The 24,393-nt window shown below is 37.2% G+C and overlaps 1 protein-coding gene across 4 annotated transcripts; it reads left to right on the top strand.

Annotated features, from left to right (window-relative positions):
• Positions 1 to 24,393, top strand: GlcAT-P (Glucuronyltransferase P). 4 transcript variants are annotated; one of them, XM_018522799.1, is made up of 6 exons: positions 1 to 151; positions 16,428 to 16,497; positions 17,149 to 17,354; positions 18,420 to 18,822; positions 19,866 to 20,023; positions 20,106 to 24,393. In XM_018522799.1, exons 3-6 carry the CDS (start codon positions 17,160 to 17,162, stop codon positions 20,502 to 20,504), a joined length of 1,155 nt encoding a protein of 384 aa, XP_018378301.1. In that variant the 5' UTR covers positions 1 to 151; positions 16,428 to 16,497; positions 17,149 to 17,159; the 3' UTR covers positions 20,505 to 24,393. The 4 variants fall into 4 exon arrangements, with proteins under 4 accessions (XP_018378301.1, XP_018378304.1, XP_018378303.1 ...); XM_018522802.1 differs by lacking the exon at positions 1 to 151 and adding an exon at positions 2,008 to 2,394; XM_018522801.1 differs by lacking the exon at positions 1 to 151 and adding an exon at positions 8,738 to 9,227.

Raw genomic sequence — 24,393 nt, 5'->3', positions numbered from 1 at the left:
GCCGCGATAGCAAGCAGCAGCGGCGGCAGCAGCGGTAGCGTTCCCCTAGCAGTGCGCTTTCCTCCGCAGTGTGGTGACTGTCGCGGTTGCCGATCGACGGGCTGGCTCGACGGCGAAAGGCGGTCGGCGAACGGACACCCTCGTTACTATGGTGAGTACCGCAATGCTGTCGTTACATTGTCGTCGTATCGTACGAGTTTCCGTACCGCGAAAAGCGAAAATTCATCACGCGAGACGAGCTCATTGAGACTTGCACCCCCCGTGACTGTATATCGTCCCTTTTAGGACCTTGGAAGAAATGAGGAGCACAGGGAATAGTAAATTGCAACCTACTGGAAACCGTTTTCATTAAATATTGATAGATTGAACTCATACGGCACACTTTATTCGAGGAATGTTCTGAGAACGTCATTAGGATATTGTAGGACGTCCCTGGGAGATTTGCGGTATATGGGAAATCTGTTATTCCCTGTTCCTATTACTTGTGCTTTTCACTGCTTCTAGACTCTTACCGCGATGCTCCATTTTTTTTTCTCCCTGGGAACCGCTATTTTACGATTCGCGACTTTACTCCATGGGGTGCATATCATCTGGCAGATGAGCAGGTCGACGCGGAATGCGGGTTAAAGCTGAGCAACATCTGCTCGAGATTAACGCGCGCAGAGAGACTGGCGGATTTGCGCGCTGCATTTCGCGGAGACAGAGCACGGCGTTCACGTCTCGCCGAATGCAGATGTGCATGTTACGCTCGATATTGTTTCATTGTTTCACAGACCACGTCACGTTTAGTCCTCCGTACGCTCAAGTTTTTGTTGCAATTATTTAAGACGTGTTCCATGTTACGTTGCAGCTCGAGATTCGTACGACTGTATTTATTTAGCAATATTCCGACGTTTAATTTAGGTGGAAACTCGGTATCTTCTCGTGTAAAAAAGAAGATCATTTAAGAAAAACGTTATTAAAGGTAGATAGATGCGTGCCAACGTCTTACGTTCCGGGGTTGATTACTCCGACAGATTGCCGGGATTCATTTGGATTAATGATCCAATGGCTTAACCTCAACCACAGTTTCCAAGAACGAATTGTCCCAGCTAGATATTTCAAACCCGAGAGGATGGGGCTCGATATGAGGATTAATGGGGATGACAACTGGTGCGTTTGGCGATCGCGTTCGATACCAACCGTTTGGAACCTTTAATATCCATCCAAATCCGTTTGCGGTGGTGAATGGTCTTCAACCGCGACCGTAGCGCTACCTTTACGTGGTGCCGATTACTTAGAGTGGGGTTGCCGGGGGGTGGGTGATACCGGAAGGTCAATAAAGGAAGTGGAAATGTATTTAGCCGGCTTAACTTATCGGGAAGTCCTGGAGAGCGCCGGTAAGGACATCGCCTGAGGTGTCCTAAGAAGAACGAATAAATTGCCATTGGACGTGGCGATTTGGTTCATTTGAACTAGAGATTTATGAGGGGATAGATAAGGGTGAGAGTTAGGCGAGGCGGGTGAGAACTCTTTCTATAATCGCAATTAATGAAAAGTGGAGATTGATCGTTTTTCCTTTGCGACAAACAGTAGAGTAGGTCATGAAAATCTGAAGGAAGAATTCCCCAAGGAAATTACAGGCGTTACGTAAGAACGAACTCACGTACTCTGGCGCGATGGGTATTGAAGAGCAATTGGATTGGATTGAACGAATTGAATTACAAAAATACATGTAATATAGCCTGATCTATGTAATGTATGTGAAGTAAACAATATTTTATCATTATTAATCTGCAGACCTCTTCACTTCGCCAAAATGTACTTCGATAAGTATCATTCAACATTGATTTGATGCGTTTATGGTATATGATCGGTGATTTTTTTTTTCCATAGAAGAGATAACAACGTGAAAGAAAATGCGGTGGCGACTTTCGATCGAACGTTCTGTCGGACGGATGCAATCGACCACGACCTTGATCGATCGCAAGTTGGCTTATCCGAGTACACGTTTGCAGGCACTATGCCAACTGTTCCTTATTGATAATCCCACGTAATCTCCAGCGTCCGTCCCGTGAGAGATCGGTCACAGAAAGCTCTGTCGAGAGATAGCAGGCGAGATATCCGATTTACAATATTATACATCATACGTTGGTATTATAAGTCACGATCAATATGACGACGGAGGTAGGACGGACGAAAATGGATGGAGAATGGTAGGGAGAGAGAGAGAGAGAGAGAGAGAGAGAGAGAGAGAGAGAGAGAGAAGGTAGAAGGGAAGGAAAGGATAGGGAGACACATGGGCGCCATGAGCGGAATCCAAGGGGATGCACCTTACAACCTTCTCCGGCCGTTCAAGGCGAGGAGTAGAAAAAAGTTTCATTAAAAGGCGCTATTTTGTTAGACAGACCACAGGTGCTCTAATCGATAACGCGCATAAACGTGTTTAAACCAAGTTCCTGCTATTCAAGCATGTCGAAGTTTCTCCCATTCAAGTACCCTGATGCGTTAACATCCGCTCTTCCCATTACCCTCGTTTTCTTCCGTCAATTGCCGTCTCACACTCCACATTATTGCACGTTTTACTTAATTATTACGTTGCTACCGCTAATTATCTTCACTTCGTGGTTCGTACGATTCGTGATTTAATTGCAAGTTACGTGTATGGTTACACGTCATTGTGTACTTAAACTGGATTGGTGCAAAAAAATTTACCGTTTTTCCATTAAATCTTGATAAAATAAAGTAAGAAAAGCTCTCTCCTTCTCGCGTTCTTTGAAAGAGGGGAAGCCGATAAATCTTTCTCCGAGTGAAAAAATACATTGAAAATCATGACGGCAATTTTGCTTCGATTTTACTGATGTTTTGAAGTATATAATATTTTTTTAGTAAAGTAATAAAAAATTTAGCTAGATACAGATCTGAAAATAATTTTATTAAACTATCGAAAAAATTACGCTTAAGCTGGTTGCTAAAATATCAGAATTTTTGGCAGCTCATCATGCTTGAGATTCCTAATTTAGCAGGGTTGCCACAGAAAATAAATTTTTTAATTCCTTGACTTTTCCAGATGAGAATGGAAAACTTTCCAATATGTAAAATATGTAAATTTTAACGCATTAAAAGAGTTGTAGGAAAGCTATATTATTAAAAACAACGCAGACTTAGTGGCATATTAAAATTTTAAAGCCCCTGGGGGTGCAAATTCAAGCCAACAAAAAATAAATTAGTATTGGAAAATAGAATACAGTTGCGAAAAAGGGTGATCAAATAAAAATACTGAATAAAATATAAAATTTAATTATTTTATTAAAATCGTTTAAAGTCTGCAAGTTTTGAACGTATATTTCACTATAAACATCAGATATAATATTAAAAAATTATAACAATTATCTGGAATAGGAGCAGTTTAAGGAAATTGTGAACAAATTTCAAAATTCCAGACTATTTTCCCCTGAATTTCAATTTCTCTGACTCTCTTTCCCCGGTTTTTCCGGTTTTCCAGGTCTGTGGCAACCCTGAGTAATTATTTGTAGTTCAACGAAATTATTTTTAGATCTGTATCAATAGCTAAATTTGTAGATATTTGAACTAAATCGTTCTTTCCATGTAACTAAAAGACTATAATGTCTCGTTATTGCTTTCCCGTGTACATATCTATCTCTTTTCATGAAACATGAAATAATACATTTTATTTAATGTAAAAAAGAAACAAAAATTGCCAATTAAGAGCCAACGGTGGTTAACGGTGCGCAAAGAAATTTTTATTAACATTTAACAAACGTGTATACGTATTATACGTTTCGACCAATGATTTCGGTCCTTATCAATGCAAATACAAAAATACAAGCTATTACTAATACATAAATATAACAAAGCGTATAAACAGCGCTTGATACATATGTTGCATGGTCATCTAGTTATTGCAGAAGTCAGAGTTGCGAACAGGAAAAAGTCTATAATTAAGGCGTATTATAAGTGGTCAATTTATTTATTTGTTGCACTTATTTAGCAACTATTACTATCTTATTTTATCGTTCACGTGAAAAATTCTGCCGACGCCCATGGGTCGCTGTAGGTAAGAGGTATTGAGGGAAGGTAAAGGGGTATCAAAACTGAAAGAGGGAGAAGGGAAAGAGAGAGAATCACATGGTGTCTGCCGAGCGGTTATCGACCAGCTAGCAGCAGGGTGGCCATGTGCCCTCCAAATCAAAGGGCGCCATAGGTGGCTATAGCGTGCACACCGGTCGGCGGGAAAGAACTTCTTATTAGTTGTTGGACCCCGTTACCGAAAGTTGCGTTACAAATTACACGACCTCGCGAGATTGCGCCTTCGAGAATCCCGTCTGGACCGGCAACGTGCTCGGGAAGCAAATGCAGAACTGAAGGGGGTAGCTTGCGCAAATATTCACCCCGAAATTCGCCCGGCTTGAATGCGAATCGATCAAACTTCCGCGCTGTATCCATCGCCGCATCGTCTGCGACACGATCGTTGTTTACACAGTAGGGAATTACCTCGGGAAAAAAAAAGAAACGGATTAGGTAGTATTGAAATGTCATGTTGTATTCGCGTGATTTTTATTCAGATCAGGACTCTTCCTCTGTAACTTTTAGTATATATATAGCTACGTACTCCGGAAATGTCAACGATATTTTGCGCTTGAAGCCAACTGACATTAAAACTTTCTTCCGGATGATTATCGAGTAAATACTGCAGACATAATAACGTTTCGAATACTTTGTATTTCAAACGAACGTAATGATCAGATACATCCCCGTTCATTAGCATCCGTTTGTTAACATTGCTGTGTAAAGCTGCCTACATGCACAATGTTCACAGTGCGTATGTTGATACGATTCAGATATTTACCATCCACTTGAGCTCGACCCCTCGTGATACCGGAAATTTTAATGAAATTAAACCGCCGCCTCGGGTTGTCTTTTGCGGCAGGAGTAATTAATATTTAACCAGCAATTTAAATACAATTTGAATTTCTCATGTTTAACAACTTAATATGAGGAAATTAGGGCTACTACAAGGAATCGTAGTAGCTCTGGACTTGCCATAAAATTGAAACTCAGGGAAATTGGGGAAACGTGAGGAAAATTGAAGACACAGAGAAAAGTGAGAGAAATCAGAGAAAAGCAAGGGAATTTTGTAAAATTTTCGAAAAATAAAAATTCTCTTTTTAAAGAAGTTTAAAATGCGTACACATCATACATATTCAGTTTTGGAATATTATCAACTTAATAACCAAACTTAAATGCGAGCAATATCAACAACGTTAATATCGTAGACGCCCTGAGGGTCTTTTTTTATCCAGGCGAAATTTCGTTCTCAGATTTCTTGTGGCACGAATTTCAATTTTTATTAAATGAAAGTTTTAATATTTAAGTTAAATAACTATTTGTGTGACAACGTAGCAGGAATACTGAAAAGTAATCCTGAATTCTTTTGCATTTTTTGAAAGCTTAATAGAAAAAAAATTTGAACAAAAAAGACCCACAGTACCTTTGAAAGAACAGTAATTTACATTGCTACGTTAAATTATTCAGCAAAATACAATATTTGACGATTTCCAAATCAAGGCAAAAATACAAAAACTCTCAAAATATTGTTGAAAGCATCAGGGAAGATGATGAAATATTATCTAAAAATCGGGGAAAAGTTATAAAATGTTAGGAATACAACCCTTTTAGGTGACAACCCTGATTTCCTCATGTTGAGTTGTTAACATTTAATCAATCAATCGCGATCGGTGACGAAGGTGATTTTACATTCCAGCTAATTACTTATTCGGGTCACACCAGGTAAGAACTCGATTGCCCATCGAACTATAAACTCGGCGCCTTATATCTATTCGGGAACGGTCTCTCATCGTCCTTCGCCATCGACCACTGCCTCACTTCTGCTGCCTCTTGTTATTGATCATTATACAACTAGGTATACGTTGTATGCCTCTCTCTCTCTCTCTCTCTCTGCTTCTCTTTCTCTTTCATATGCCGGCAATCGCGAGCACGTGCCGCCATGCACAGTATCGTATCATTTTCGCCGCTAGCGTAAGCTTCCGAGCCAACACGAATGCAAGTTACAACGCTATCCGATAACGTCGTAACGCAAAACGCGGGCGGAATACATTTGCCGGGGCATGTCGCGCATTTATAGGGCTAATTGGAAGATTAATAATAGGAGGAATTTATGAGTTTTTCCGCGCGATTCCGGTAGATTAACCGCGCGCGTTGCGTCTAATCGCGTTTCGGCCACGACGAAAATTGCTCCCACCGGAGGCTATTTGTGTCGCGCGATATTCCGCGCTCAACTGAGATCGCTGACAATGCGTTTTTAACGCGTCCGCAACGTGAGGAACGCACGATTTCGCGCACACTTCGCGATTCGATACGCGAAAACTTTACGCGACGTATATTTACGTACGTTGCGACATTTCTCGCACGTAATATTTCACGTATGTCTTTCGCGCAAAGAGAATGCCGGAGCGAGCTTGACATTGGATGAAGTAAAGCTTGCTTTGTAGAATAAAGACGCAGGGAGTTATTCCTATATATATATTTGCTTTATTTGCCGACGACGTGCACTTGTAGAAACGTAAGTGATATATGTACGTTTGACAGAACCGATAAAAAGCTCGACAGTAATGTCACGAGGGACGTCCTGAAATACTTTCAAACTATTTTTACAGATATGCCCAATGGGTATTAGTAGTCATATTCTTCGATCAAACTTTTAGAGAGAAGAAATATATCAATATAGAAATAATTCCTAAAATAAAATTCCTGGGTTAAATAATTCATACATCGCTGTTTGACATACTTCCTATATTAATAGTGTTGTACGTAGGCGGTCGTATTTTTGACATTCACATCGGGCTAATTCACATCGGAAAGATTGGAAACATTGATGTATGCGAGCAGGTCGCATGTATTATTCGTCAAGTTCTCCGAAGATGTCCGGCTTCGATCTGGATTTTATTGTAAAACGCGACGCTCGGAAATATTCTGCGTTTGTAGTCGCGAATGGACTACAGGGAATAATATATGCCATTTATATTTTTACGAAGCTCCGCACAGCAACCAGATATAAATATCATGCGCGATGGAAAAATCGTGTACTTTGTGCAAATTTCGCGTCTCCGGTTTTTCTTATTCCCGATAATTCTAATTAGGAGCGACGTTTACCTAACCTGGTTATTTTACGGAAAAAACAGTTTTGTCGAAGTATTATAAAATTTAACTAGATACATATTTGAAAACAATTTTGCCTTATAATAAAAAAGTATCGAGATCGATAGAGTTTAAAAGTTTGTTATAAAGGAAAACTGGAAGATGTTAAAAATGGAAGATCAAAAGACACGTTTTCGCCACATTATACTATATTACTACCATAAAAGTAAAACCAGTGCAAAACCCGAAAAAAGACGCGTGCAATGAGAGGATAGTGTGAATCATCGCATGTGCCAATTTTGGTTTGGAAAGTTCTGTGGTGAGAATTTCACCGTTGAAGACGAGCCACGCTCTGGTAGACCAAGTACAGTGGATGATGAGCGAATCGAGACCTTGATCGAAAATAATCTGCACCGCACCACTTAAAATACCTATCGCAGTAGAATTTAGAATATCTAAATCGAGTGTCGAAATCAGTACAAGTAAAAAGCGAGAAGACTTTTTAGCCAACCCAATTATGTAGCGAAGCACGAACTGCAAAAAGTTTTCAACGTTCTAGCCACTAGTTTAACATTCTATATAATTACTTCGATGGGCAAAACAAAATTATCCTCTCGTAAGCATAGATATTTTTGTAGACACACTGAGTCTTTTTGTTCAGAACAAATTTTTTATCGTCTAGGCTTTCAAAAAATCTAGAAAAATTCAGAATGACTCTTCAACATCTCTGTTACATCGCCAAATAGTTATTTAACTCAAATGTTAAAACCTTTATTAAATAAAAATTGAAATTGGCACCAAGAAATTTGGGAGTAAAATTTCGCCTGGATCGAAAAAGATCCAGGCTTTCAAAAAATCTAGAAAAATTCAGAATTACTTCTCAACATCTCTGTTACATCGCCAAATAGTTATTTAACTCAAGTGTTAAAACCTTTATTAAATAAAAATTGAAATTAGCACCAATAAATTTGGGAGTGAAATTTCGCCTGGATCGAAAAAGATCCAGGCTTTCAAAAAATCTAGAAAAATTCAGAATTACTTCTCAACATCTCTGTTACATTGCCAAATAGTTATTTAACTCAAATGTTAAAACCTTTATTAAATAAAAGTTGAAATTGGTAACCAAAAAAGAAATTTGGGAGTAAAATTTCGTCTGGATCGAAAAAAATCCAGTGAGCCTATGAAGGGTTATCTTCAGATCTGCATGTACCTAAATTTTTAGATTTTAGCAAAAAACTGTCTTTCCGTGTATCCTTCGCGTAGCTAAGTTCACCTCTCGCGAACGAGGTGAATCGACGTCGGCAAGTCGGCGGGTTAAGCGTTCGCCAGTCTGAAAATTGTGCTACTACGCTGCTACTGAGCGCCGAATTACCGCAATCTGCTAATAGATTCACGTGATCGGTTCCGTGGACCGTGCGCAGCACGCACACGTGGGACACGCGTTTCTCTCTCTCTCTCTCTCTCTCTCTCTCTCTCTTTCTCGTACGACGATCAGTCCTTCGATCACAGCGTAGTGGGGCATGTTACGAACGACGTTATACAGAAGTGGCCACGTGAGTAGGAGGAAACCGGAGGAAACGTTTCAGTGTCGAGTCAGCCGTGATTGCGTCGCCGTTTCGCCGTCCTCGTCCTCGTCTTCACCGGCCTCATTGTCGTCATTGTCGTCATTGTCGTCTCCGTCGCGTGACTCTGATGGGACGGCATCGTTAAGACACACGTTCTCGAGATGCGCGTTTCAATCGTCCCGCCCGATTCCACGAGACCTCCCGTGGGTCAACTGGGTCAGGTGCCAAACGAAGCGGAGCGGCCTGATTAAATACCTCGGAGAGACCCGGTTCCGAAAACGGAGTGCTCCTCTTTTTAGCTGCGAGCAATTAGAAATACGCCCGGCGCGGCGGATCGAGCCGCGCGTGCTGAAAAATTGATTAGCGCCATGACAATGAGTGCGTTAATTTGTCTAGCTCTACATTGCACGCGAAAGCCTATATACGGGTGATAAGTGGTTCTAGTTAAGGAAGCTGCATTAATCGATGCATTTATCGTGCTCCGGTTTCCGTCGAGTCGAGCCGGTTAGTATAAACGATTGAATATATATATATAGCGACTGCCGCGTGCGACACATTTACGGGCTGGAACGTTGAATGAAATTGCAATCGGTATTCCAAGGCTAATTCCTATGCCTTGGAGAAAATTGCACGGGCAATTATGCGCATGGTAGATAGTTTAGTAAATATACCTCAAATGTATTCCAAGTATTTAACATTAAGAAATTCTCGATAACAACAATCACACATGTTTTGTAACTCTTAAGGTCGCGTATAGTTTCGAAACGAGCACGAGATATTACTTGTAGAAATGTGATTCCGTGATTTGCACGTACATGTTTCTACATGTAAGAGAATAATACAGTGAAATTGCGCCGACAGTACGAGGTACAGCTAGTGGAGATTTGCAAGATAGGTGAAACACCAATAAAACCGCAAAGTTGCAGACCGCGATAAGCGGATGCATCACGCGTTTAAATATGCGCGTGAGACTTGGAAAGGTAGATAAACTATTGAAAAAAATCTTGTGGAAATTGGAATTCCAGCAGATTTAACTAGAAAAGTACAAATCAGACGCTTATAAAAAGAAAAGACAATTTTGTTGAAATATTAAAAATTTTTGATGAATAACAAATCTGAAAATAATTTTGTTGGATTATCAAAATAATTATATAAGACGCTCAAGCATGATGAGCATATGTTACAAAAAAATTTTTTGATATTCTGGCAACCATCTTGAGCGTTCTACATAATTATTGTGATGGTCTAAACAAAATTATTTTTAGATCTGTATACTGAGAGAAAAAAATAATTCAAATAACCATAAATTTAACTATAATTTATAGTCATTTTTTGGGACAACTAAATTTATAATTATTTTAACCATATGAATTATAGTAACTTAAACACTGAATTATGATTATAACAATCGTAATATTTATTCATTCAACTAATTGTATGTTGTTATCTTACACATAAATCATATTTGCATATAGTAAATTATACTATAAAATATTGTAACTATATACATATAAGGTTATTGTTACTAACATTATAGCAATAATAATTATAAAAATGATGCTCATAACCATAATTATTTTATCATGTAATTATAGTCACAAATACGATATACTTTTCTCTCAGTATATGTTAAATTTTTAGATACTTTAACGAAACCGTTCTTTTCATATAATTAAATCTACAATTTTGCTGCATTATTTATAAACTTAGCTAGATGCAAATCTGAAAATAATTTTGTTTGGACCATCAAATTAGGATTCTCAAATTGATTTTTAGACTATCAGAACTGTTTGCAGCATTGTCAACAACGCCGAAATGTTCTACATAATTTCATTTTCAACAGAAACGTTTCTACATAATTACATTATTTTAATGGTTCAATAAAATTATTTTCATATCTGTACCTCTAACTAAATTTTGACGTACTTAGGAAATCCGTTCTTTTTGTATAATTAAATCTACATGAAAAGAATAATTTTTCTGTAATATTTAAAAATTTAGCTTGATATGCAGATCTGAAAATAATTTTGTTTGAACCATCAAAATAATTATGTAGGACGCTCAAACTAGTTGCAGGAATATCAAAACTTTTTCCAGCATTGTCAACAATGCTTCAATGTTCTATGTAATTATTTCGGTGGCTCAACAAAATTATTTTCAGATTTGTATTATATCTAGCTAAATTTTAAGATATTTTTTAGCAAAATTGTTCTTTCCAATGTATCAAATTCGACTTTCCAGTCGGGAGATAACTAGAAATTCAATTACCAGAATTTTGATTTATATGATTAAAGTTCGTTTCGTTCGTACTTCTTGTTGTACAATTAGAACATTTTTCTTAGTGTAGGTAAAGTCAGTTTTCCGGTTTAATGCAAACGAGATTGGCTGCGAGAACTCGGAGCATTAACTCGATAATGAATGTTCGCGTCCCTGTCGAAGCCGTTAAAATTTCGGTTAGTTCAGTTCCTCGACTCTAAAGCACAGAGATTTAATTAATCGAAGTTGGAAGGATGTGAAGTGCCGTGGGAAGTGCGCGATATAAAAGTTCCGACCAAGTTGGAAGCGCGGTCTGGCGATATCGCGGCGTTTCTACTGAGATACGTGAACACAATCTCATTACACACCGCCATTTGCGTTGGCCGCGTGCACCTTGAACAACGGAAAAAAAACGCCGCGTAATAATCGTGACTTGGATTCAAATGAGGGATTTGCTGACTAAGCTCATTTCTCATTAATAGCGCGCGAGAGAGAGAGAGAGACGAGAGAAGCTCACCCCCTAATCTTAATAACGGGACAGCCTTTGCACGAAACGTAAAGTAAGGATTACCGAACTGATTCGAAATATAAATGTTTTACCCTATTAATGTCACTTTTTATACAGAGTGTCCCATTTTAACATTAACATCGAATTATATCTTGAAAAATATAAAAGATATGAAAAAATGTTCCAGACAAAAGTTGTGTAATCTAAAAGAGAACAAATAACGATAAAATTAATTTTTGAAAAATCGATTTTTCCGAAAGTTTTACTATTATTTATTCTCTTTCAGATCATACAGTTTTTGTCTGAAACATTCTTTATATAAGTAATGTTAAACAAAGTATCTTTTAAGGCAGTAAATGTGAATACATAACAACTAGGAGATAAAAGCCCTAAACAATCAAGTTGGATTTTTTAGTACTTAAATAATTCTGTGTGAATTTATATTTATATATCTAATCCTGCAAATTGTGCATCAAATTTAATTTTCAGTCTTAAAACGCATTCCTAACAAAGCACAATAGTAATATCACAAATTAAATTGACAAGCAATTTAGTAATATTGATGTTCATATACACAAAAACATATCATTATATTGCTAAGAAAATTGATTACTCGATTTATTTTTTTTCTTTTAAGTAACGGCTGTCTTCAACAAACAATTTTTAAAGATATTCAGAACCTGATGCTAATAACCATTTTAAAATCTGTTAATAATTTTATTTGCGAAAAATATTACTCTTCAGCCGGAATTCGAAAAATATTACTTTATCCGGATTTCCTGGAATTTCTCCATATTTTATATTTCTCTTTGGAATTGCGTATCTTACATTTTTCAATATCAGAGTTAGATATTTCGATATCGGAGTTAAAATTGTACACCCCATATATGCGAGTCTGAAACATTTTGTTCGTTTTTATATTAACACACCGAAAACAGTCTTGTTGCATTGGAATTCTGATAAATTCACAAAATACAAATCAGCTTATAATTAAATTTATAATTAAATTAAATTCTAGTCGAGATAACAAGACATTCAATTACGATAACCCCAGAATTCTAATTTATACAATCAGAGTTCGTTTCGTTTGTACTTCTTGTTAGTACAACCAGAGTATTATTCTATAAGTATATAAGGACGTTCAATAACATGAACGCGTCTCTGATTAAATCAGACGACAAATTGCCTCGTTGATCAATGCCGCACTGATTCGTAAACTGATTTAGATTTAGGAACCGATGATCCTATCTAGATTATCTGGCGGCACGATTAGTTGGTGCGAGCTGATCAGCCATGAAATTCTCATGCGAGCGAAGTATGGAAATGAAGCATGGAAATGAAGCAAGAAGAATGCCCGAGCTGAGCCACTCATTTCTCGCATTCTAATTAGTAATTTATACAACTCCCCATGGCGCGATGATGTCTGTCACATCCGATTGAAGCTCTGATTTCGAAAACTTGCGTAACAATACGAAATTTCTGGTGAATAAGACGGCCATTGCAATTATTAATCAACGAGACCAATAATCAATCGAAAACAATTCTAAACGGAGACCGATCAATTGTGCCGAAATTTCTTGCGTGACGATCGTCACGTTGGATACTCGAAAAGGAATCGTTAAGGCTGAATAAAATATATATGATATATTCTATTTCCAACACATCTGCATATTTAATTATTTTCCTCGTAAACCAATTATCATTTCAACGAAAAGTTGCATATCGCGAACAGTGTAATTACCAACGACAATTTATTTTTGCTAAAATCAATAATAAACTAATATTAATTTTCAAAACTGTACACTACTCTTCTGGAAAATGATACGTGAATTTTGCGATAATGTAATTCAAGATTTAAATTAAAAAATATTATGCACCGAGAGAACGATTTTTACTGAAGCATCCAAACATTTAGCTGGATACAGATCCGAAAATAATTTTGTTAGACCATCAAAATTTTGAAGTAGGACACTCAAATTGATTGCTAGAATTATTTTATGTTAAAATTATTTTCTGTAAATAAAAAGGTCTGTTTTTTATTTATCCCGCTAAATTTTTGATGCTTCAACAAAATCGTTCTCTTCCTGTGCGACTACGATAAATACACAATGGCACTTATTTTATAACTATGTAGATGGCACAATCGATACGCTTTTACTGCGTACTACTTGTCACTTTGAGACCTTGTTGGTACTTTACAATAGAAAAGTCTTTTAAAAACTTGACACATATTTGAATGGATACCATTAATGGCAATGAAACATTTTCACGCAGGTGACGGAAATTCAAATAACCGATGTGAGTAAATCCTGTTATTGTATCAACGATATTGCGAATTTCAATTATATTGGACTATTCGTTCACAATTTTTTTTTTCGTATCGATCAAGCATTGTGTCGTTATAAAATAGATGCGTTTAAGAAACCTTATTGGCGCCTCATAATTTATGGAGGAAGCCACATTACGCTGAATTAAACGCATTTGCCACGGTACTTAATTACGTCGATCGATCAGTGACAGATCATCACTCCTTCCGCCATTTAGTTAAATCGAAATTTAACTGTTTGCTCTTTCCGTCTGACTGCATGTCTAATATTTACCAATTCGATTTACCGTTTTACCGCTGGTTGCGAAAGGTAATCATTTTCTCGCGTACCTCACGTTTCTTTTGGTAAAACTATCATTACGGTGATGGAAAGTCGTTTCACGTCGGTTACTCGAAATTTTCAGACAATCTGAAATCTTATCAGAAAATTGTCAAATAAGTTTGAAAGGACTTCGAGTAAGAGAGAAAGAAAGCGAAGTGACATTTACATTTAAATAGATTTTTAAATATCTCTTATCATTAATGTAAAAAAGAAGAAAACATTTCGCGATATCTTTTTTCATCGAAATGAATATTCAATCCATTCCGACATTACTCCAACATTCCTAGAATAGTAGTAAGGAAGATTCTATTCAAGTTCTACAATGAAATGTCAGAGTAATGTCGAAGCGCGACGAATAGATGGCCAGATTGGTTTCACATTAATAATTGATTCTATACAATCAGTAACGTCGTGACGTGAATCGATTCTTAATTGGTGAATTTCCACCATTTCCTTCGCCATTTTTATTCGCTACTAAACCGCGTTTTCCGTTGTGCAAGATAAAGACGTAAATCTTATCAGTGGAGGTTTTATTTTTTTCTGCTGCTGACGTCGCCAGGCAAGGCGAGAAAGAGCGAGTTTGTGACGGACGATATAGGAGAGACGGCGTTAAATTCTTGGTGTCGTGTAATTTAGAGCGGCCATCCTGTGTATGACGTTGCTTACGTAAGAACGTTGCGATAGCGACGCGTTGAAAATAAATTAGAAAAGGGAGCATTTTCGAGGTATGTCGTGTAATGTTCAAAAGACTGTCATTATCAACTCTCAAAGAGTATACTTACTGTCGCATTCTTCGTTTAGCGAAGTGATGAATATAGAAAAAGGGCGGTAAAGAAAGAGCTCAAATTTATATATTCAACACTATATATTCAAGACAGAAAGGATTGTGAAAAATAGTTCATAATTAAATAATAAAACATTTATTGAATTATTTGCACGAATTATAAACAAGACGGGCGCGTCAATGCTGTTGCTGGAGATCTTGCTCATTTTTTATTTTATTTCTACAATTTTCTACTTGTTATCGATGTAAAAATCCCTTTTCAATTTCCGCACCTCTCATTACACTATCTATTGCATTTCGTTCTCTCATTTTAATATGTTGTTATACTTAATACACTTCAATATGACTTAACACACGTCATTCGTACTTTGTGTATATTATAATTGTGAAAAATTATTCCATACAATAACTGTCTTAAAGGATATCCAAAGTCTATATACATCATAAGGATGCCTTCAAGATGCCGCTCAGAGAACTGTGCTCTATATCTTTTTAAATAAATTTATATATTCAGCACTAAACACACGGAAAGGATCCCCCGAAGAGTACCAGAGATAAGAATTAAACGAGTTACTCCTAACACGTTATCATACGTCGTAAACATTGTTGAACATCCATTGTTTCTTCGCGCTAAAGAGGCTATAAAATCGCAAGGGGGCGATACGTCACGTCGAATGGAAGACAATGGTTATTAATGACAGACGTTAATGTCGGCCATTTGATATCGGGGGAGAAGAAATAGTAGCTAGGCAATTGATGCACTTCTCTCTTTCTCGCGGAATACGAGAGTCCAAGTCGCGAGAGACGAGTTTTGTTAGAATAGAAAGACAGGAAGGCTCTGGAAATTACGACGCTGCCCATGGGATTCCCCGGTTTCACGCGCATCCCGGGGGGGATGGCCGCAAACACCCACGTATCTCACGTCTCGTTCGTTAAATAAATCTCGAACGTTATCGTCGCTCGTTAGCGACGGCCGATGGTCCTTCGCTTTAAACGTCGCATCGCTTTATCGCCAAAGTCCGCGGGATCCTGACGGATGTTCTTCCGGCGACCGCGCTATCGGCTTAGTCGCTACGCCTGCGCCCTCCTCTTCCTCTTCTTCTTCTTCCTCCCTCGCCACCCCCCCCCGAGCGAATCCGGGTCTTCGGGAAATGCCACATGACCCACGAAAATAATTAAACCTCAGCGGGATCGTCCCTTCGATCGCACTGAGAATCGGCCCGGCCGGGAGAACCTTTGCGCATGTTTGCCAAAAGCGGATCCAAGCGTGTCACGGAATTATAATAATTAAATCCGCACGGATGGCCGCAATTAATCCTGATTATCGATACGCAGACGGTGATCCGAGGGTTCATTCGCGCACGTCGAGAATTTTAATCAGTGCAAAGTAGTGTAATATATGTATATATATATGTATATTACAGCGGTTACATACCGTACCGCTCTATAGATGTAAAAACCTCACGAGATATCCGAGTATTTACGGCAGCTAATTACTTTTATGACAGGGCAAGAAGCAGTTCGCGATTCAGGAGAGGCAAAGGAAACGACGGAACAGCAGACACATGTAGCATTCGGGTGAGTGAGCACATCTTTGTTTCAACCTTCTGCACCCGGCGGGCTATTATGACAGCTCCGACGTTTTCCGCTCGAGATCACGCGGAAACGAGATCATCCGCGCGCCGAGCTTTTAATACGGACAGGCGGAAAATGCGTTTCAATGTAACATCGGGTTTTAATTCACGGACCTCTCCAACGGTTAATCTTCGCATTTCGTTTCGTTCGCCATTAAATTTACATTTTATACGCGTATAAAATTCGCATGATATACATTTATACACGCTAATGCCCGGCGAATGGAGTGCCCCATCTCTACCGGAATGGGATTGAACTGTGAATCAGATTAAAATTGGAAACTCACAGTCCGTAGGAGATATGAGAATAGAACGCGAGAGTAACTGCTTCCCGCCAAGTAGGAAAGTTGGTGGAACAAGTTGAGATGTGGTACATTTTTAATCTATAGCCCGATTCATCTTCCACTCCCATTCTCCGAGTGAGATTAAAAACATTAAATACAGCTTAATGCGCGTTTTCAAATATTTAATCGAAAATCATCCGTTTTCCTATTTTTTTATCGTGTCACACTCCGTTAAAATCACAATTAAGCTAAGATATTATTCTTTTTCTCACTATTATTTCTGAACGTTCCTTTTTTTTTCGTGACCTCAGGCATCAGTATAATGAAGCCGTCCATGAAAATGGGAGTGATCGCCTTGATAGGGATCTTCGTAGTCTTTTATCAATATCTCCTGTCCACCGGCATTACTTTCGATCAAGTAACGGTCTTCAATGCCGATACTTCCGCGAACGCTGCCGAGGATTTGCCGGTCGGTGAGGAGGATAATAGCGAAACCCCAAGGCTCGCCGAGGAAATGGTAAAAAATAATTATTAATATATTTATTATGCCATATACCGAGATTTGTTTTCTTAGAGTGAAACCCATCTTACCAAAGTATTTATTAAAGTAATTATAGGACCGTATAAATCCCTACTAAGCTTTGCGATTTTTTCTAATTTTTTGTTGAGTCCATAATTGGAAATTAGTGATTACATTCAACAGAGAGAACATTTCTAAATATTAATAAAAAATATGAGACATTTTCAAATATTTATATATGAATGCTGTGAAGATAAAAAAAAAGTAATATTAAAAAAATAACATAACGTATTGGGTACATATACACTCAATTTGACGTATATTTCCCTCTTTTTCATAAAAAAAAGTATTAGAAAAATGGAAATCAAAGTAATTCAATATTATTTTTATAAGATTATAAGTTTATGAATATATTGACAACACACAACATGTTTATTGATATATAAGAATACGCAAAAAATTATTTTCCAAAAAATGGACTTATCTACCTATTTATTTATCTACATATTTCCACAATGTTTAACAGATGAATTAGAATCTGGAATAACAAAAGTACAAAAAGAATGTTACAATCGATGTGTACAATATGTCTATAGGTTGACCATATTGGTTTAACTTACAAAGAATTTCCTCTCTTTGATTACGAAACGTTGTAACAAAAATATAAACTGAATATATAACGTTATAAAGTACGAATACAGAGCTACAATAACATAAACTATTGAAATTAATAACCATCTTTTGGTAGTTGTAGAAAACAACCAATAATTACTTACGAAATATTATATTACATATCATAACCACGACAGCCTGCATTTTGTTTTATTGACGATAACAGAATGAACAAATTGAATAATAAGCTGATGCAATCGAATTAAACGGACAACCTGCACAAGCTATTTATTACATATTGCTATTTATTGGATTAATCATGTAATTACCTACAAACAGCGAATAGGGTGTTTTGAATACACATCCAATGGATTAGTTATCTAATTGTTACATATCAATTAATTGTTATCACGGTACTTTATCAGACGAGTTATGGTTCTTTTTTTGCAGATTCGATACGCCGTGTACCAAGTACAAATCACGAACGGCCTGAGTCCGGAAATAAGCTCGATGCTCGTGCAGGAACTTATCAATCAGTTAAGCGAAAATGTCTCGGTGGCCTCCAGAAATCATTTCAAGTCTCCGCCGCAATCGCAACCCTCGGCGATGGCGATACACAGGGCGGTAACGCCTCGTCCGTCGGTTCCTTCCGAGGAATCGTCCGAAGAACCCCTATACATCATCACACCCACATATCGAAGACCCGAACAGATCCCCGAACTCACGAGGATGGCCCATACCTTGATGCTGGTCAAAAATATACATTGGCTCGTCATCGAAGACGCTACCGTCGCTACCAAGCAAGTTACCACATTATTGGAAAGGACGGGCTTGAAGTTCGATCATTTAATCGGTAAGTGAATTTTTCAGATATAAATCTGTTGCAAAATCACAGATGATAGCTGATGCAATATAATAATATACTAAGAATGGTATTCACAGTTCTTATCTTAAAATTGTCTTAAATAATGTCTTAAGATGCTAATACGACCCTTTGATTGGTTTCTTATATTAAGGTTATACTTAAGACAATCTTAAATATAAGAATCTTCTATGAATATCGGTCTAAGAAAAATATTCTGATTGAAAACGAACCGGTTGGCGAACCATTATATATCAATCAGAAAAAATTCCAGTTTTCTCAACTAAAAAATTCTAGAAAATTCTAATTCGTCGTATTTTCAACCAGAGTTTTAATTAATCCATTCAGACATTTTTCTCAAGCGCGAGAGTGACATGACAGACAGCGCACTGATCTATCATGCCAGAGATACCAGGTTCAATTCCAGTAGGAACCAAAATATTTATGCTCCTCTTGGAAAAGGTCGGCAACCTCCCGAGAATATCCTTGTCGCAGAAATATCTTTCGAAAAATTCGCCGTTCGGAATCGGCATTAAAACTGTAGGTCCCATATGCTCAATTGAATAATCAGCACGTACACCACAAGCATATGAGAGAGATGTAACACAGCCCTACTGGAAAAAATCACGCCACATATAGTTACATGATGAAATCATGTAATTAAAACACATAAATCGTGTAATGAATTGTTCCAAATCAGTACGTAATTTTTTTAAATTACATTTGAAAGTCACAAGATATGTTTTTTTTTCTTCTATCAATCATTTCTATCATTCAATTCTTTAAAATTTGACAACTATAAAATCACATGATAAATAAAATTATTTCTAATATTATGTGATTTTTCAAATTATGTTATTTTAAAAAATCACGTACTGATTTGAAACAATTCGTTACGTGATTTACATGTTTTAATTACATGATTTCATCATGTAACGTTGTGATATGATTTTTTTCAGTAGGGAGGCCAGAGGTCTGAGAAGAAGATATTTTTCTCGATATATATGAATGGTTTGTGTATTATATTTCCGCAGCTCCGATGCCGGAGAAGTACAAGCTTAAAAAGGGCGCCAAGCCGCGAGGGGTGTCGAACAGAAATCGTGGTTTACAATGGATCAGGGCGAACGCCACAAAAGGTGTGTTCTACTTCGCCGACGACGACAATACTTATGATATTGAACTTTTCGACGAGGTACGACCGGTTACAAGTATTTACTTCGCTAAAGATCTGAGATTTGTTGTTAAAAGATTGATTTTAACATGCTTGTGTTCAGATTCGCAAGACAAAAACAGTGTCGATGTTTCCGGTGGGATTGTGCACCAAGTTCGGGCTGAGCTCGCCGATCTTGAAGAACGGAAAATTCGCAGGGTTCTATGATGGTTGGGTAGCTGGACGGAAGTTCCCGGTGGACATGGCCGGATTCGCCGTGAACGTCAAGTTCCTGCATCAGCGGCCGAACGCCACCATGCCGTTCCGCGCGGGATACGAGGAGGACGGGTTCCTGAAGAGCTTGGCACCGTTTGAGCCACGGGACGCCCAACTGCTGGCGGACAATTGCACCAAGGTGCTAGCCTGGCACACACAGACGAAGAAGAACGAGCCGAGCGCGCCGTTGGACATGAAGCTTTATGGCGCGACGAATCTGGTGAAGCTCAAGCAGCAGATAGTATGATGTCGGCCGGGACAACGAAGATGCGTGAACTCGAACCTGAATCTTGTGTGTAATCCCGCCCCTCCTTCGCACTAGTTCATCGGTGTCACTCCAGGGGAATTCCTAGGTGCGGAAAATTGTGCGATTCAGTGCCTAAAAGTATATATCTACCCTCTCTCTCACGGCGAGAGCGGGAAAGTCGTTATTACCTTTAAGCATAGCCGGTAAAACGAATCGTTTTTTTATCAGCTTTTACACATCCGCAACAAGTAGCTCGCCCCGAAGACGCCCCTTGCTCCGAGAAAGAATATCGCGGTGGAGAAAAAGAATAAAATAGGACCCTCGGGGCAACGTTATGACTCGATACAGTGCAGATAGAAATTTACGCGTAGAGTCCGAAACCATCTATTACTGTTACTTTTTGACATTCCCATTTTCGTGAAGCGATGCACGGAAAGATCAGTTTTGTTAAATCTAAAAATTTAGCTAGATACTGAAGATAACTTTGTTTGAATCTGCACCAAAAAGAAATTATGTAGAACATTTAAACTGGTGATTACAATGTTAAAACGTTTTGCAGCATTGCCTTCAAAATTTTACATTGATTATTTTGATAGTCCAACAAATCAAAATTTTCTTGCTTCAGTAATATTGTTCTTTCCGTCTATAAATGCGAAAAGGAAGATGAATTCCTTTATTAATAATACTAATTGATACGTGGGATGGTGATGTTCGTTAAGTGAAAATCGAGGCAAGATTTCGAAGTATCTTTACGCGTATAAATGTTGAAGTCACGCACTGTACAGATCAACGACCAAAGAAAGCAAATGAGTCACTCGCTGTAACGTTATAAACTCTTACACTTATTTTACTCTACCTGAGGGATACGTCCCAAATTCTATAAATAGATACTCTATTCTATTCCAATCTATTCCATAGCGCGAAGTTTCATTCCTAAACTTGCTCTAGTATGACACGAGGTCACAAATGATTCGATCAAAGAGTGAAAATATCTGGGCGATTTTACGCCCTCCCTTTAATTCACGCTGATCGGTCTCCTAATGATGAACTTGACATTGCTCGTTAATCTAATTACCAAGTATAATGTTTAACGATCGTCATTTAATCCTTATCCTGCCTCTTAATGCGATTAGCAAGTATAGGCGATTGCGAGATAAAGAATTAGAGCAAGTCCTTTAATAAGAATTCCTCTCGTAGCTTCGAAAAATTTCGAGTGAGAGGATAAATGTTTAAAAGTCGAAGCATGAAAATCGAAGTTTAGCTTTGTCAACAATAGAGAAATTATTATTTACACGAGGATTTCTGATTCAAATATGAAATTTTCTTCGACAGGTATTTTCGATCGAAGAATATCAAGTTAAAATGCACGAGATACCTTTGACTTATTTAGCCTTCAACATAAATCAACATAAATCAGCATTTAAAAAAAATGTCCAACATGCAGTATGCGCATAATTATCACAACTTAGACCGAATAAATTTTTCAGGTTTTTCGAAGAATCTGAAAAATTGATTTCACGACTGAATATCGTGGAATGCCTATATCGTACGAGTAGCATTCGCCGAAACAAGCATCCTCTCCTGTATTTGACTGAATAGAGATACTTTTAATTCTCGAGTTGCGCTCGTCGCTGCTCTTTCATTTCCTTTAGCATAAGCCATTTATTTCATTGCGTAACGTCGATTTACGAAATCATAAGCAAAATAGCGAATTATAATCAAATAGAGCGTTTCCGTTACCAGTGTACTTGCGTGCGTGTGCGTAGAAAATATGTACTTCCTAGAAAGGTATAATATTTAATGCTACGTTTGATTCCTCTTGCACGGTTCGCGCGAGTTAAATAGTACTAAAAAAAAAGCTAGGAAATAAAAAAGGTGTGCACTGAGTGCGAAATCCAAAGAATCCGTTTCGATTAATTGCCGATGAAATCATCAGAATAATATCGAATCAGGATTGTACAGTGGAACCTTGATAATTCCGAACGTCTCCATTACTCTAACATATCGTTGTAAAAATTCGACCAATATTGGATCAAATATTATCTATAATTTCCTGTGATCTTACTTATACAAATACTTCGCGTATGTCACTTATTATTTCTCTAATCGGAGAATAATGTAGTTATCTTCAATTATACAATTTGTACATTAAAAAAAATCAAAGTTAAAAATTAGTTACATAATGTTGTAATTAATCGTGGATCAAAGTATTAATTAATTATCAGTCAGCTTAATTAATTCGGCATTAGGAGTTCTGCTGTACGAACACTCGGAAGACTGCGGAAAAATAAAAAAAAAATTTTCTATTCTTATATGTATATTTAGTAGCACTTTCGATTGTATATCTTTAATATCGATATTGGAACATTTCATATCATTAGTTTGATCTGGGAGTCGATCATGTAACTCTCCCAACCGTGAAAATGTGAAATTGTTCACGTGAACCGTGGTGGCGAAAAGGCGGAAACCTACGGAATTAATAAATGTACTTTGAAATTTAATAGAAGTATGGCCATGTTATTCGTCGAATAGATTATTATTTCAGGAGATAAATTATGTTGAAATAAAAACGGACTATGAATACCGGCCTAGAAACCAGCGCATTCAAACACGCTATGCGTGAAAAGTTTCATGTGAAATTTCGATGAGTGAAAAATGAAAAGTGAAAGATTGAAGCGTAAAAAGTTTTACGTAAAATTACATGATTGACCCCCAGGGTAACTTAAAATATATTCCTAATTCCCAATAATTTCTTACGACACATTAATTTCCGAAAGTGCTCTACTTTATCTACTTTCGTCTAGCGTGTGACGTTTTATATAGACGTGATTCTAGCGTATGGATGATAATAATTTATCGCTTATGTTCTATAAGATTATATACATATATATTTATATATATGTATATATATTATATACATATATTTATATATGTATATTATTGCTGACACCAAAACTCAAAAAATTACGGTATATACATAAAATATCTATAGGATAATTGCACTATTTAGAAATTGATCAAATGTCGAAAAAGTGAAATGGCGTTAAATTTTTCCTCATTCACATATCCTGCCAGAATGTGCGGAAATTTGTGTATAAAAGATATGTTATTTAAATTTTAAATTGATTTATATGGATATGCGGTCCGCAATAAACTTACAACAAGCAATATGTGCGATTCTCGCGCAGTTAGATTGTAAAGTGAGAAAGAAAGAGAATGCGCGCGAGAGAGAGAGAGAGAGAAAGCGAGCGAGCGAGAGAGAGAAAGAGAGGAAGAGAAATAGATAGATGAACGATTATATTTTTGTTTTATCAGAATATGTAGGAAGTAAGACGTCTTGGTTCTAATTTTGTGAAATCTTAGAAAGTACTTAGCGCGTTGATTTTAGACGGTTTGTAATATACGATTGTATTATTTTATAATATCAGTTCTACGTGATATAGGCGGATAAAAACGCCTCCATCGCGAGTAATGCTCAAATTTCCGGCAATCCAGAGGCTGAGTGTATATGTGCAAGCCGGAAATTGTATATATATATAAATCTTTATTTCTAAACAAAATAATTAATCTTTTGTTATATATATATATATTTATATCACATCCAGGTCTGAAAGAATTGGAGAAGATAGGAATACTTTTTCATGGAATGAAAATTACAGTGCACACATATTTCCCTCGCTATTTTTTTCTATTATAATAAGAATGATTTAATTCGTGTTTTTTCCGATTTAGTATTTTTGCAAATTTGGAGTATAGACTCAAAATTGTTCTGATGTGTATAATATTCTTTTTTTCATTTTTGCGGAATTTACTTACAAAGATATTTTTGTATCAGGCTTGATTTTCTCGAGACACAATTCTTACTATCAACAAAAAAAGAAATTTAGAA

The sequence above is a fragment of the Trachymyrmex cornetzi genome, unplaced genomic scaffold (genome assembly GCF_001594075.2).
Source record: "Trachymyrmex cornetzi isolate Tcor2-1 unplaced genomic scaffold, Tcor1.1 scaffold138, whole genome shotgun sequence".
NCBI classification, from domain to species: Eukaryota; Metazoa; Arthropoda; class Insecta; order Hymenoptera; family Formicidae; genus Trachymyrmex; species Trachymyrmex cornetzi.
Note: the sequence above shows the minus strand (reverse complement) of the source record. Positions and strands in the feature narration are given on the sequence as shown.